Raw genomic sequence first — 15,427 nt, forward strand, 5'->3', positions numbered from 1 at the left:
TTAGTAATAAATAATATGCAAAGATAACCACAGATATTATGTTCATAAATGGACTACTACTTCCAGCAACATATAGCTGTTCAACAAAATTCCTTTTTGTACAAAATCCTACTAAATTTTCACAAGAACATGCTGACAGGGGAATCGAGGCAAAAGCTTGCCATCAAATTGTCAGATATTTGATAGTATTTTGCCACAATTTTAGTACTTAAAGCATCAAATTTCTATCACTTTCCAAAAGACATGACTACAAATTGCACAAAATCTGACTCAAAAATGTGAAGTTTTTTCACAGTTTCGGAGCATACCACATTCTTTCATCGTATTTTAAAAGTGGTTAGGGCGTATAGTTGTTCATTTTTCAAATTACTGCTATCAAAATTTTTTTTGAATTGCAGCTATTATTTTTGTACCAACTCCTACTAAATTCTTGCAATATGCCAGCAGGAGTAGCAAAAAATACAATTTGCATTTTTCAAGTGCTGCTGCTGCTGCAAAAACAAAAAGAGAACGTTAAATAACATTCTGACATAATTTGGTAGCATTTTGTATTTCTTGACTTTTACCGTGAAATTTCACTGGCCATATTTTCCAAGAACTTCGGGCACATTATTGCAAGAATCTAATTGGCAACGGTACAAAAAGTTTGTCAAGAGCAGCCACACCATAAAATCATCCAACAGAGATATTTGACCACAATTTCAAAGTGATTAGGGTACATTTTCACAACATCCGTTAACACACATTTTCAAGTTTCCCCTCCCCAAAATGTCACTTTGCTGCTAATTTAGTACGTTTTTGGGGGTAGAAAATCCTACTAAATTCTCACAAGAACATGCTGACAAGTGGGGACAGAAGCAAAAAATATATTTTGCATTCATGTGGACTTAACTGTGTCACAGTGTGGACGTCTTTGTCTTTCAGTTTATAATGTTATTGTTACTTAAAAGTCCCGTGACGTCCATTCAGCGAGGTTTGAGGAGAAGCACCCAAAAATGTCCATTTTGTTTTCGATGTCCACAAGCTTATGTTACACTCGCCCCTCCCCCTCCTTTACGCCCCATTCTATCCTATTCGTTGATGCTCCTCCTTTCCCGGATCATCAGCTTCTTCATCTTCATGCGTCGGTTCTGGAACCAGATTTTCACCTGCCGCTCGGTCAGGTTCAAGAGTCTGGCCACCTCCAGGCGCCGGTCCCGAGTCAGGTACATGTTGTAGAGGAACTCCTTCTCCAGCTCTAGGGTTTGGTGCTTGGTGTAGGGGCAGCGCTTCTTGCGGGTGGACTTGGCGTGGATCCAGCTTGCAGAAGGGTTCTCTGTGGTGGGGTGGCGAAAAAAAGAAAACAATGTAAAATTTCCTTTTCGGAGCACATTGGTTGGAAATAGAGTGGTACCTTGAATTTGGAATGACCCAACGTACAAGCATCAATAACATGCTTGTTTTGTTACCTTTAAGCAATGGAAATACAAATAGAAGTGCAGCAACCCATGTAGACAGAAAACAATAGTTACATGCAGATATTCTTTATTGTATAAAAAAAATCAACTAATACTACTTGTAGCTTCCTGAGCACTCTTCCCATACATATGTACTGAATGTAAATATTAGTCTGCCCCCTGGTGGCCATTTTAAAAAAATATACATTCAATGTAGTTGCAGTGTAATATTATGATTGCAAATCATTCCAACTTGCACCGGGAGGTTTGATGAAAAGCGCCCAAAGAATATTGAGATGCATACAAACATAAGTTCCACCCTCGTCTCCTTTATCGCATTTCTATCCTATTTATTGATGCTCCTAAAATGAGGTTCTCCTCGAAACAATCCTGGGAAGACATTTTATGACTGCGTGGCTCTTGGGCTCCTTGCAGATCAGGCCATGATTATATTTTTCTCTATTTCTTTTGCTATTCTCATCTACCCTCTCTGCTTCCCCAATCCAAAACATCTTATCATGTTTTGTAAGGAGTGCAGTTGTAAATCCAATTTTGACAGCACTGGGGCCTTAGTTGTTTTAAAAAATAATAATAATCGAGATATCCCGAGCTGCCTGTTTTATTGGGCTCTCTCCTCGGAGACGCTGGGGTTAAAAAATACGGCTGATGCTGAACCTGCAGGCGCACCGAGCAACAAGTATAGTGAGGCTCGTGTTTCACTCTCTGCCACTAAGCAGCTCGTAGCTATTTTTAAAGCTTCTTTATTTTTATTATTTAGCAATAAGATGACCTGGAAAATTCACCCTGACCTGTCGGACCTTTTCAATCTTTTTGAAAAGCATTGTGTCGTGATCGAGTATGTAAGAGCTAAACAGCAAAATTGCGGTCATTCAGTTTGGTTTTGTTGTCATTTCTATCCATCTATTTATACAGTATTGGGATGATCTGGAAAATTCTCAATCACTTTTCATTATTTGTTTTCTTAAGGGATGACATGGGAAATTCTCACTGACAGACATGACACACACACACACACACACACACACACACACACACACACTAGATGTTAGTTGCTCTAATTAATTTTTCATTGCAACTTCATTTTTTTTACACATTGGGAAAAAAATAAGAATTTGGAGTTCCATAAAAATATATGGATATTGATTGGTTGCACACATTAAAATCACAATATGCCAACATAAATATTGCATAAAATGAAATCATAGTTGATGAAATCTGACTTTGATGTTTGCAACCAATGTCCATATATATTTTTTTTAATTTAAATCCAACACACTCTGTTTTTAGTGTCGTGCTATACAAAATTCTCACCCCTCAGACTTCAAGCAGTATTGAATACACAATTCTAGCATCATTGCTTTCATTCAGATTTGGTTTTATTCATGTATTTATTAGCACTAGTAAAGTCTCACAAGAACTCATTGACCAAATTAAATTTTCACCCATTTTGCACCCACACGTGCACAAAAATACATTTATTTACAGTACAATTGTAGACTATCACAGGACCCCTTGTGTTTTATGAACTGATTTTATTCATGTGACGCATGACATATATTTGAGTACACTTTTTATCAATTATAATTGGCTTTTTTTTAATGTACCATGTATTTGTGGGGGAAGTTATATATTTATTTATTTATTCAGTCAGCCAATAAGCAACAGTCCTTTGATGCTCTCACCACACCTCCTATGACATATTCCTGCACCTATTATATCATTTTATAGTCCAAATATTCAAACGTAATATCGGGATACTTCATTGGGTACACACAAATTATGCCTTTTCAAGGTAGTCATGCTCAGTTGTGATGTTTATTTCATCATTGCAGTGCAGGGACTGATTCTAATATCCTATCACTCAGTGGTTAAATCACGCAACCGCAATTTATGGAATAGCTCTCCTAATAGTTTGACCCAATAAAAAAAAAAAACTCAAGCATTCCAATTTGTCCATGGGTGCACGATTCTGCATGCTGTCGGGGTTGCGCAGGTGTCCGTCAAGTGCATACGTGTTAATGCAGCGGCGTTGTAAACACACCGGTGCGGCGCACATGGTGCGAAACGTGCTAAATAACAGCAAAAGTCGCTCTAATTATTTTAATGGACAATAAAGTTTTATACATTGTCGTTGAGGCTTGGAGGACATTTATAGGCCAATAAAAGTCTCTCACACACTTCCTTACATATGGCCACATTCCTGCACACACACACTTGCATATAGACACACGTGCACACGCACGCACCTTTCAGCGTATGGTTCTGGACGTGCATGTTTACCTGGCTCAGGCTGCACAGGTCGGCCTTTCCTCCTGTCATCCTCGTCGGCGTCATCGTCCTCGTCTTCTTTCTTGGGCTCCGGCTTCCGGCGGAGCTCCTCGGCCGTCCCCAGGCGCTCGAGCACCACCTCTCCCGGGCTGGCAAAACTCGAGTCCCCGGGGCTTCCGCGCGAGCGAGTCGGCGAGCTGTCGGGTTTCACCGCCTCGTACCTCGAGGTCGGGTTCGAGGGGCAGCCCTGCGTCTGGGGCAGGCAGGCGGCGAAGGTGCCCTCCGCGGTGGGACCGGGGCCCTCCCAGCAGCGGACGAAGCGGCCCTCCGAGGCCGGGGCGAGGTGGTCGGTGTAGTAAGGGGACTGTTGGGGCTGGAGATGCGGAGGCTGCTGGTGGTGGTGACCGAGGAGGTGGTGCGGGTGGAAAAGTCCCGTGATGGACGCGCCCGGGGCGGCCTGCAGCGGCGGGGAGGACGGTGACGACGCCGAAGGGGGGTTCGTCCACGGGGAGAAGCCATTCAAGCCACTTTGCTTGTTGGGAAAGTGGGCAAAATCCGGAATGTGCGAGCCGGGCGTCCCCTCCTCCTCCTCCGCGCCGCGGGATGGCTTTGCGCAGCCGGCCGTCGACGCCTGCAAGCCTGCCGGGAGGAAATGTGCACCGTACGGCTCCTCAGTCTGCAGCCCCATCATGGAATAATAATTTGTTAGCGACATGTTTATTTTATTATTTCAATAAAAAAGACACTTAAAGGCGACTGTAAAACCTTAGATGGGTCAGTATAGTGGCTTCCATCCTCCCCTAAAATGGTAGTAATTTTTTTCCTGCCCTTACCTTCTCCTCAGCCGCCTATTGGTTATGGCGCCGATCACATGGTCGCACTGTATTTACCCAGCAGAGCAAATAAATCAAATCATTCTTTTGTGCTCGCAAATGTGATAGGAGGCCCGCGCGCTATGCCAGATGGACGTGCGTATTGCACACACGCAGACACACAAAAACTACTTTTACAGGCTGAATGAAATAGCAGAGCCGTTTACAAGCACGGTAACGAGGATCTGTGTGTGTGTGCGTGCGTGCGTGCGTGAGTGCGCGCGCGTGTGCGTGAGTGCGCGTTACGTCTGCTTCCACTCTGTCTTTTTATGAATAGAAATATGAATGAACGAACACCGCTGTTGACCACTGCAAATGAAACTTAATTGCTTTACGCACTTTGTAAATGTGCAGTACAAGCAAAAAAAAACATTATTTCTTTCTCTTCCATGCAAAGCTCCAGTGTTAGCTTGTAAAAGTAAAATCTAAAAATGAAAATAAAACCCAAATATTCACAACGGATAGTATACAACAGTATTTATCAATGGGTTTATTCCCCCCAAAATCTTTTCACATTGGTGACAAAAATATTGTTGGTATTTTATTTTATTTTTTAGGGGTGGGCTAATATTTTAAAATAATAATATTTTAAAATGCAGTCCATAAATGAAATATAGAGAAGCATGCAAACTAATAAATGCAAGATTGCATCATTTATTTTAATTGGCAATAAATATTAATCTTCCACAGTTATAGAAAGCATGCATGAATGTGTAAATTGAATTGCCTGGTGGATAGAAAATAGCTATGCACTCAGGATTCTGATTGTTTTATAAATCTATAATAATTACAATAAGGAATCAGATATAGCTTGCAACTATGCCGTTTTTCCACATTCTACTCTGTAGTATCAACTATTCGAGATCTTAAAAAAATAAGTATTGTAATACACAATATATGAATAGACAATTCAGATTTCTGCTCTTCATAGCACATACATTTCAACAGGCTAGCGCCACCTATTGGCTGGATGAATTGAAATTGTACAGTGAGGCACCTCTATGGAATCTCATTCAATAAGCTTAATTATTATGTATTGGCACTAAACAAAAATGTGAATGTGAGCCATCCCCCTGGTATTTAAGCACGACTGCAGCTACATTTCACCAATCAGGCTAGCACATGAAGTTTTCCATCTGCAGACTTGAGGGGAGGGGGGGGGAGAAAAAAAAATAAAAACAGTGAGCAGCTTGCATGCAGCCAACACTTGAGCGCGGCCATATTTCACCTCCTAAAATGTCTTCGCTGCTTTATCGGCCTAGAATAAACCCCCGGCAGCAGGTCTGGGATTAAAGAGAGAAAGGCATGAATCAGCTCCTAAAATGTCATTTAGCTCTTCGCTCGTAGTTAGTGGCTGCGCCTCGCCTGGTGCAGCCTTGGGAGGTTTGTGCCTGCCTCCGGGGGGCGCTCTCTCCTAGCAGCCTCAATCTTACCCTCACATCACCACAGAGGAAGTGTTAAGAGTTGTTTTGGAAATTCTCAAAAATCAAGGTAACTTTGCCTTATAAATGCATAATGCTAACACATTGCAAAACACTATAGACTCACTATTGAAACTAGCATGGATGCTATGGTAGTTTTAAACCTTTAAATCAATATATTATATATTAGTAGTAGTAGATTTTACTCCAATAGTTGACAGATTTCCATAAAACCTCACATATGATGATATCACTCATATCACCACAGTGCACATTTCACACATAAAAGAACTCATACATGGCACCGAGCCAATTTGCATAATTGCATTTCTAGCGAGATGTTAATTGTATTCCCAGTCTGCATTGACTCGGGTCATCAAAATGACACGGAGAAATCAATCAGAAGCCATTATGATGTGTTTTCATCGCATATGCCGCTATCGTCTATGTAAATGGCAACGTTATCTCACATCAAAAGTGTGTGGGCTCGACAAAGCGCTCTTTGACAATGTATTCTGTATCTCTGAAATCCAGGTCTGTGTACTAGTAAATTCTATGACCTTTTTAGTAAGACAATTCAGCACATTCGAGAAATTTCAAATCTAAGTGGCTTTCCAGATATGGAAATAATATGACTAGTTAGTCATTCTACTAGTGTTTGTACTACTACTACTAGTACCCTTAAGCTAAATCAAGGATACTGAATAAATGTTTTTAAAAAAAAATGGCTTTCTATATACTTCAGGTCCCACTCGATTTTTATTTCTTCATTGGACTTTAAAGGTTGATCAAATGGCAACAAGGCACTAATGCACAATAAAGTGGAAGTGCATCAGTGTTGGCCCACACAGCTGAACAGGCTGCTGCTGCACTTTATTGCCTCTCATTTAAAACACAATCTACTCTTTCATGTGCCTGTCCGTGTCTGTCTGTGGGTGTGCGTTCACGTCACGCACACACAAATGAACACAAATACACACTAACGCGCACACACACATATATATATATATATAGACAGACAGGCTGTGGAGTGAATGTGAAGAGAGTCTTATTGCCCCCAATAAAAGTAGCCGAGTTGGAGGAAATTGCAGGGCTGGGAGGTGTTGATGTGTGCGGTTCAAGTTTCAGACTTGGACTCGTCTGAGACACACACACACACACACACACACACACACACACACACACACTGACGCAAAGACACGTATACAAGCGAAAGGATGAGTGTGTCTTGGAGTACCCTTCACACATGGATGATACACAAATGTAAGTGTCGTAACCTGGCAACAAAGTTGATTTAATAGCACTCAGAGTTGTGTTACAAACAACCTGCATTCACAAGTAGAGTATTTGCAATGTCAAAACCTTAAAAGTCACGATTAAGCTTGTAAATGACATCGCGCTCACGTAATTTGCCGTATTGTTAACATACACCGGTAGTACTGTTTCATGTCTTTATTCAGAATGTTCGAAAAGAGCAAAAGGACATTTTTTGCACATTTATATTTTATTCCTGAGATGCATTATCCCACCTCGCAAGTAATCACAATTTAATGTAGGTCTTAATGCAATATGTTTCCTCTACATAAGAACAGGAAAAAAAACAAGCATTTAACTTTCTTTTGTCATTTCTATTATTGACTGCTTGTGTTGTTTTGAGTAACATTTTACTACTACTCGAAGACATGTAAAAGGAAACGTTAAAATGAAAAAAATTATCTAATTTCAACAAATGTTTGTGTTAATCCATCATCTGCTCTACCATAATTTTTAAAGATCATGGAAGTATATGTTGATATATTTGGAGAGAGATAACTGAGGAGTTTTGCGCTTTATGTGACTTTTTTTTTTAACACAAAGTGTCACCTAAAATACAACACAATACAACCTCATTCATACAAATGTATTTGTTTGTTGAATTCAGTGATTCTTTGATCACATTCATGAAAGACATTTCGACATTCGCCATCTAACCATCTCCAATTCACACACCCATGAGAGATTGAGGTCCGTTGCAGTAGAATTGCATTCTGCCCAGCTTCTTCTCCTTCATCCTTCTATTCTGGAACCAGATCTTCACCTGCCTGCACAACAACAAAACACATGGTTGATTTACAGAAAGATCATAAATAAGAAAAAAAAAAAAATGAAGGCTCCAAAAAGACATCTGATTTAATGTGGATATTGGGTGTTGGCTTCTTTGCACGCCAAACATATGACAGCTAGTGGTCGGATTTAGAGCCATGATGTCACTTGGCATCATCGTAAACATGAATATTCAATCCAAATAGGAATATGCTATTAACATTAGTATGTTAAGTATTGACGTGCCAACATTTGAACCCTTTATGAAGAGTATTACAATTGCGAAATATGAATCTTGTCTGAATATGAATTTTGTCTTGTACTTGCTGTCGACTGAAAAGGACATCACAGTGCCTAAAGGGCTCAGGTTGCGATTGTGACCGCTGCAAACAGTAAAAAGTGTGGAATTGTGCTGCATGCTTTGAATGGAGATAAAGTAACGCCATCTGGTGGACACATTTGACAAACAAATTTACCTGCGGGAAAGCTGTCCAAATTCTGATCTTAACACAATAGTTTAATAACAGATTAGAGGGCTTTTTTTTTTGCCCTTTGGGGTTAATTTAAGAGATATTTATACTCATTCAACAGAGCCAAAAATTGCTTGGAAATTAAAAATGAATGGATCTTTTGACACACCTAACACTCCTCTTCCTTTCTCCGAAACAACAATGCAATGTTCCTGGATCAAATTGACCCAGGGCATGTTTAATGATCCAAAAGAAAAAAACTTTAATCTCAAATTATCTTTACTCCAAGTAGAAGAATGTTCTTACAAGGACTACTTTGATTCTTTTTTTACTTTTGAGTTTAAGCTCAATTTAAGCCAAGACATAACAAAAGTCATTCTTGCCTATCGAAACCGTGAATCCATTCAAAAAAAAATGCGGCTGACTTTGCCAAAATAGTTCAAGCCACTGTTGCTATGTAACGGCTCTGCATATACAAATAAATATGAAATGTTCTTTCCCCCCTGCAGGAAGGAGCCCGCGTGGAAACTTGAGGTGTCATCGAAGAAGCTTGGACACTGCAAGAAATGAGGCTCTACTGCTTTCCACGTGTGAGTGCATGCGACACACACACACACACACACACACACACACACACACACACACACACACACACACACACACACACACACACACACACACACACACACGTGTTGTTATTTTTATGCATTGCGCAAGGTGATACACATACCGGTCAGTGAGGTGCAGGAGACGAGAGAGCTGAGCACGTCGCTGTTTATTGACGTAGACATTGAAGAGGAATTCCTTCTCCAGCTCTCTGATCTGCTGCTTGGAGTAAGGACAACGCTTCTTACTCCTCCTTGCTGCAGCTGCCATACAAGAACATATTTGTTACATGTCAGCACAAAAATTAAGGAAATCTGATAGGTCATATTTAGTAGCAGAAGAAACGTTGCAATGTTGCTTGTAGAAAGGGAAGGGCAGAATGAAGGGTTGCATTAAAAGGACATCTTTTTTTTGTTTGAATTCTAATTCAAAATACAAAATTGTTCTGCAATTTACTGATACAATCATTTAAATTTTACTTCATATAATATTAATTTCTGATATTTAAAAAGAAAGATAATTCCGACCCCACCATATATTTGTGCTGTGTTAGTGCAACATTCTTAAATAAAAAAAGTCACTTTTGATCTTAAATATTTTCTATATTACACACTTAAAAAATAGAATGTTGACCTTACAATATACTAAAATAGTATTTGACAACAAAACTGCTGTATATGCGCATCACGTGAAACCTATCTCGCTTATCAGTTAAATCTTATATTTTCTAGGCTAATTAGAATAAAAACAAAAGTAGTAGATTTGTAAGGTAGGAATGCATTTCGAGATTTTTCAACAAGTGCGTGCCGTCCACTCACTCGGGCCTGAACCAACCTCCGCAATAAGGCGCGTCCACTTCGTCCTTCCTCCCGGCTTCGGGTGACTCGCAGACCGGCGTGACCTGGTTACTTTCCCCTCCGTCCCCGCTCGCCGCTCCTTCCCCGAAATCCAACACCGCCGACCGGCTTCCCTCGGTTCCTCCTTGCCGGGATCGGAAATTCTGTTGCTGGGTTCCCGCGTACAGAAAATAAGCTTGATTCTGGTCCGCCCCTGTGCACGTCTCCGGCAAGCTGTGGTAAAAATTTGGCGGTGTTGTGGGTTGACGGCCCGCCTGGTACACGGCCCACCTTTCCGCGGGAGGATGCTCATGCGTGCGTGGCTCCGTGAAGCAGAGGCCCCGGTACCCCGCGGACAGAGCCGCTGCCGTGTTGTGATCCCATAGACCCGCGCCGACCAAGCCCGAATCAGACAGCGAATTATTATAGCTTGGTAAATACATTTTTTTTTATTTCCAGATAAAAAGGTTCATGTCACATAAATGTGTACGATATAAAAGTGCAGCTGCACATGGTAAGCTGCAGGCGATTGGGGAGACGTTTGGAAAAATCATAATAAGACTTTGACCTTGAGCCTGCCCACATTTTTTGGTCTGCAGGGTACAATTAAACAAAGGCAGTGTTTTTTTTCTCTTAGGATCATGGCCGGTCTGCGTGGACTGTCTCCATGCATTTGAATTTATTTTGAATTTTTCCTCCATGGTGCAAAAAGAAGGAAAAACATTCCTGGGGATCCGGTTCCCCCATAAAAATCACAGTGGCTCTCACTGAATCTGGACCAATGATATCATCCGACAGAGGAAAACAAACATTCCCAAATGCTTTTTATTTGCTCAAATCACACCTTTATAATGGTCTACTTGATAACTACATCCAGTTAGAATTAATGAGGCTGCTGACATCTGGGACGACCCACCTTTGGGCCATTTGGGTCCTTTGGGTTGTGGGAATGAGCAGCACTTCCTAAATCTTTGATGGACAGCATCGCTGATGTCCAAAGCAGATCTACTTTTGAATGTCATTGAATGAGTCTAACAGGAGCTCGGGCTCTAAAATAAAGCGTCCAATCGGAGCTCGGTTGGCAGCCGCTTCGCTCGAGTCCTGTAAATCTGAGAGTAGACGTCCCGGTACTGCTTCAGCTCATGCTTTTTATGGGCGAAAGGAAAGATTTCCTTATCTTGGCTGCAGCCAAACGTCTACGCGTGTTTGCCTCTGTGTTGATTTATATGCAATTACATAGAAAAAGATGTTATGATTTTAAAATTCTGCTTTTGCAAATGATAATTAAGTTCAAAATAAGCTTACCACAATTAATGTGGGTATGAAAAAAACAATAAAATAGTCAGTCCTGTGAAAGAGATGTCCTTTTTAACGTTTTGGACCAGATGGAACTTCTTCCACATCGAGTAGAAAAGGGTTCCACGGCAATATTCTGAACTTTCTGGCATCCATTTAGAAGCTCATCTGAGAATCTACAATCTTCTGATCATTACTGTTTGTATAATATTGTGAGCATTAAAGACAGAAGGACCAGTAAATGTTTGCTAAGAACTTTTGAATTGACGTCGTGACCCGGATTTAATCCAAGGTTGCTGCGCTGTAGTATCTGTGACGTTGAATGTATGTGTACCTTTTAAAAAGTAGGCCTGGCTTTGTGAATGACGTGGGAGTCAGCAAATGAGCTAACTGGTTGTTAACTAGCTAAACGGTTAACCAGTGCTGCTGAGTGATGGCATCAGTTGAGGCCATTGGCAGGTCGTCGAAGAACGGTACGCTATTAGCTAACGGTGTCTACTGAACCAAAGCGGTGCGGTTTTTTATTTTATTTTTATTTTTAACTAAAGCCAGTTGTACTGTACAATAAAAAGGCCCAGAAAATCAATCCCATAAAACGCAACATAGTCATAGTTCACCGTAAGCAGCTAGCCCTTAGCATCTTGATCAACTGTTAGCATCCACCACTGCTAGTAACAATACAGGCCATTATTTTCATCATCACATTCCATGGGGTGGTTGAGTAATTTGCCAATAGCACCTAAGAGAGCACATTAGCACTTCCCAACACACAATCAAGTATCACAGAGGATAAAAACACAATGAAGCCCAAGGGTACTATTTCCATTGTGCTCCTTTGTACACAAAAAGACATAAGTGCAACCAAAAAAAAAAGTCAACTGCAGGTAAAAACACAGTTATCTTAACTGTTAAAAGTGATTACATTCACACTAGTCCAGCATTTTCCTCATCTGGCTAGTTAGCATGAGGCTAATAACACCTAGCGGCATGTGGTATCTCATTAAACGGCTACCACTGGTGCTGCCTTACATAGAAGGGTCAGTCCTTTAATAAAGCAGCTGAGCCGCAAATACAGCAATAAATCCCGGTCTTAGTTGACCTGGTCACTTCATAGCAGGAAAAGTACGTCTTTGTTTTTTTTCTCCATGATTTATAGCGTGTATTAGTTGGATGAATCTGAGTAGGATTTTGCTCGTTGCACGCCATCCTGGTTGGAAAGCAGGACTCCCTTGATGGAGAATCGCTCTTTCTGTATGTTTTGAACAGCTTTTTGTGTAATGGTGATGGTGGTTCAAGATGCTACATGTAGTAGCATGGCCAAACCCACAGTATTTGGTGGCGGGGACAATGGCTTGATTTTTAAAACATTAATGCTTTATTTTAACTCACATTTTTAAAATCTTTTTAATTGGTCAAGGTTGTTAACAAGACCCCTTTCGCTCAAATGTGTCAATTTTACAAGACATTTTTATTTTAGCTTTACAGGGACTACAAGTTAAGTCTGACTGTTTTATTGTTTTTACACTTTACTATTAAACAGCGGTTGGGTTCTTTTTACTCTTGAGAGAGGCACAAAGCGTACTTGCGACCACGCTCTTACAAGTTTTAGAGATTTTGTTTTATTGTTTTCAAGCCGTATTTTGTGTTCTGAATGTTAAATTGTTACTTATTTCTTAGCATGGTAAAAAAAAAAAGTAATAATAATAATCTTCCCTTATTCTTTAGGAAGAAAATTTGCTTTTAGACCTACAAGAATTCAAATTACTTTAATCTCGTGTCCAATGTATATTTTCATTGACAAAAATCAATTATGGCACAATAATAACCATTTGTTAAACAAACTCACATTTTCGTTTATTTTCCACATTTATGACTTCCTTCCGCAAGGTCAAGCCTGGCATATCAATCAAATGACGTCATATTTGTGTGCAGAGAAATGGCCGCGTTGTGTCACAAGTGTGTGACATCATGGCCAGGGTCAACTAGTTTTAACAACTTCACCTGTTTTGGATGTCATTACGCATGCAACAGTACTAAAACGGCCCATTACCTGGGCATGTAACACTGTTGTTAAAGTTTAACAACCCTCTGGCGTACACACACATAGGCACACACGCTCGCACACACTCTTATGAAGGCCTTGCTAAACTGTTTGCTTTGGGCTGCGCATACACAATAAAAGTGTAACTGCAGACTTTCTATTCTTCTGTGAAGCCAAAATATTCGCAACGATTGTCAATGTGACAAGGTGCAGTTATACAGCTGCCATGTTAAGTTTATCTAGCTATATATATATATATATATATATATATATATATATATATATATATATATATATATATATATATATATATATATATATATATAATTAATATTATATATATATATATATATATATATATATATATATATATATATATATATATATATATATATATATATATATATATATATATTATTAATATTATATATAAATATATATTATATTTTTACGTATTTGAAGCTATATAGGTGCGTTAAATGGAATGTTCCAAGCCTGGGAAAAGCGCAGGTATACAAGTGCAGACAATTCAGTCTCTATTATTTTTTCTTATATAAGAAAAAAATATTTTAATGTCGATAGTTTGCGTGCATTCTTGCAAGTTTCCCCGCAGTGAAACTGGCCCCAAATCGATGCAAAAGCTTATCTGGGCGCCAACTGTTAAACCGCTCACATCGTCCTCGTTGACCTACACGGCAAATATGAAAAATCAACTTTTGGGAGGACTTTGTATGAAGACGTTGCAAGGCAGGGCAGAATTTACTTAAAGTTCAGTTGAATTCAAACAAATAAAAGCAAACAAATCAATAAGAGATGATGAATAATAATAATTAAAAATCTGATGCAGTCTAACAATGACGACCAAAACGAAGCGAAAAATATCAGCACGATTTAAGAATAATCTCATAAAATGTACCCGTCTTCTATCAAAAATATCCCGTTATAGTCCTACCACAAATTGTTAGTATATCGCGGAGTATATTTCCCAATTATTCAGTATTACGCAGCTTTTTCGTTTTAAATGTTACAAATTGATTTGATTGATACGAATAAAAAAGCCTTACCCGAGGTAATTATAATAGAAAATAAAAAGAAAATTATGCCGTTGTCTAAAACACAGTAATTAAAATAAGATCATTGTTGATGTCAAATTTTCCTCCTATCTCTGCGAAGCGCGTCGAGATTAACTTGAACAATAAAATAGCTTTTTACATGTGCCTTTGTCGTCATCGAAATCACAGCACTATTATTGATGATGTGATATTTCTTTCTCATAGTAGGCAACATCGGAACAGGCCATAATTTTGGAAAATATTGAGAGACCGCTGCGAAATTAACATTTTCTCAAGTTGTTCTAGTATTTGAATAAAACGGAGATTTTGTTATATTTATCAAACTGCAAACACACACGCACGCACGCACACTTTTTCATATTTATTTTCTGCATACAGTATTTCCATTATTTTTTTTCCACTCACCTTGCACGTTGAAGTCCTATCAACAACAACCTGCCTATATTCGCGCGCGCGTGTATTTTTGTGTGTTTGTGTGTATGGGCATCTGTCTTCCGCACGGACCCGGGGCTATTGTCGTCTTCTGTTTTATTTTTTGACACTCTCAGACCGCCAAGTCCAATAAATGACGCCCCCCACTCTGTCGTCCTCTGCACTAAAGTGACTTTGAACCAAAGTGCCACACTTTACAACGGCTGCATGGATGCAAGCAAATGGTGGACTGTAAAATGTCTTGTCAATAGACCCTCACACACGCACGCACGCACGCACGCACGCACGCACGCACGCACGCACGCACACACACACACACACACACACACACACACACACACACACACACACACACACACACACACACACACACACACACACGCATTCTGTCTTATAGTCAATGCATAAAATTGCGTGGAATTCTGTGATTATTTTTAGACGCCGATTAAAATACAAAATCATATTTTACAGGAGCGTTATGGAAACCACCAGCATATTTTTGCAATACTTCCATTTTTAAAAAGAGAAACAACCTAATTATGCATTGCAACATGAAAATACATGATATGTAAT

General features: G+C 39.7%; 3 protein-coding genes across 9 annotated transcripts in view; 1 reads left to right on the top strand and 2 right to left on the bottom strand.

Annotated features, from left to right (window-relative positions):
* Positions 1-15,427, top strand: part of LOC147050076 (endoplasmic reticulum junction formation protein lunapark-B-like) — a 102,128-nt gene that overhangs the window by 79,116 nt on the left and 7,585 nt on the right. For all 7 annotated transcript variants that reach the window (XM_085922869.1, XM_085922870.1, XM_085922871.1 and 4 more), the window contains one exon: positions 9,080-9,160. The gene's annotated coding sequence lies outside the window, so the exon portion shown is untranslated. The remainder of the gene's footprint in view (positions 1-9,079; positions 9,161-15,427) is intronic.
* On the bottom strand, positions 880-4,440 carry LOC147050082 (homeobox protein Hox-D9b-like). The gene is made up of 2 exons (XM_085922375.1): positions 3,738-4,440; positions 880-1,315 (listed from the first exon to the last, which is right to left on the bottom strand). The coding sequence occupies exons 1-2, from the start codon at positions 4,438-4,440 to the stop codon at positions 1,071-1,073; spliced, it is 948 nt and encodes a 315-aa protein (XP_085778501.1). The 3' UTR covers positions 880-1,070.
* On the bottom strand, positions 7,473-10,455 carry LOC147050083 (homeobox protein Hox-A10-like). Its single transcript, XM_085922884.1, has 3 exons — positions 10,011-10,455; positions 9,301-9,439; positions 7,473-8,099 (listed from the first exon to the last, which is right to left on the bottom strand). The coding sequence occupies exons 1-3, from the start codon at positions 10,453-10,455 to the stop codon at positions 8,000-8,002; spliced, it is 684 nt and encodes a 227-aa protein (XP_085779010.1). The 3' UTR covers positions 7,473-7,999.

The sequence above is a fragment of the Syngnathus leptorhynchus genome, chromosome 10, assembly GCF_054491065.1.
Source record: "Syngnathus leptorhynchus isolate UIUO chromosome 10, UIUO_Slep, whole genome shotgun sequence".
NCBI lineage: Eukaryota > Metazoa > Chordata > Actinopteri > Syngnathiformes > Syngnathidae > Syngnathus > Syngnathus leptorhynchus.

What these genes read in the sequence shown, in the direction of transcription:
- LOC147050082 (XM_085922375.1), bottom strand. Translation starts at nt 4,440, where the DNA reads ATGTCGCTAACAAATTATTATTCCATGATGGGGCTGCAGACTGAGGAG. An exon ending in ACCTGTGCAGCCTGAGCCAG is followed by an intron (nt 1,316 to 3,737) that starts GTAAACATGCAC and finishes ACCCCACCACAG; the next exon opens with AGAACCCTTCTGCAAGCTGG.
- LOC147050083 (XM_085922884.1), bottom strand. Translation starts at nt 10,455, where the DNA reads ATGTATTTACCAAGCTATAATAATTCGCTGTCTGATTCGGGCTTGGTC. An exon ending in GGACGCGCCTTATTGCGGAG is followed by an intron (nt 9,440 to 10,010) that starts GTTGGTTCAGGC and finishes CTTGTATGGCAG; the next exon opens with CTGCAGCAAGGAGGAGTAAG. An exon ending in CTCCTGCACCTCACTGACCG is followed by an intron (nt 8,100 to 9,300) that starts GTATGTGTATCA and finishes GTTGTTGTGCAG; the next exon opens with GCAGGTGAAGATCTGGTTCC.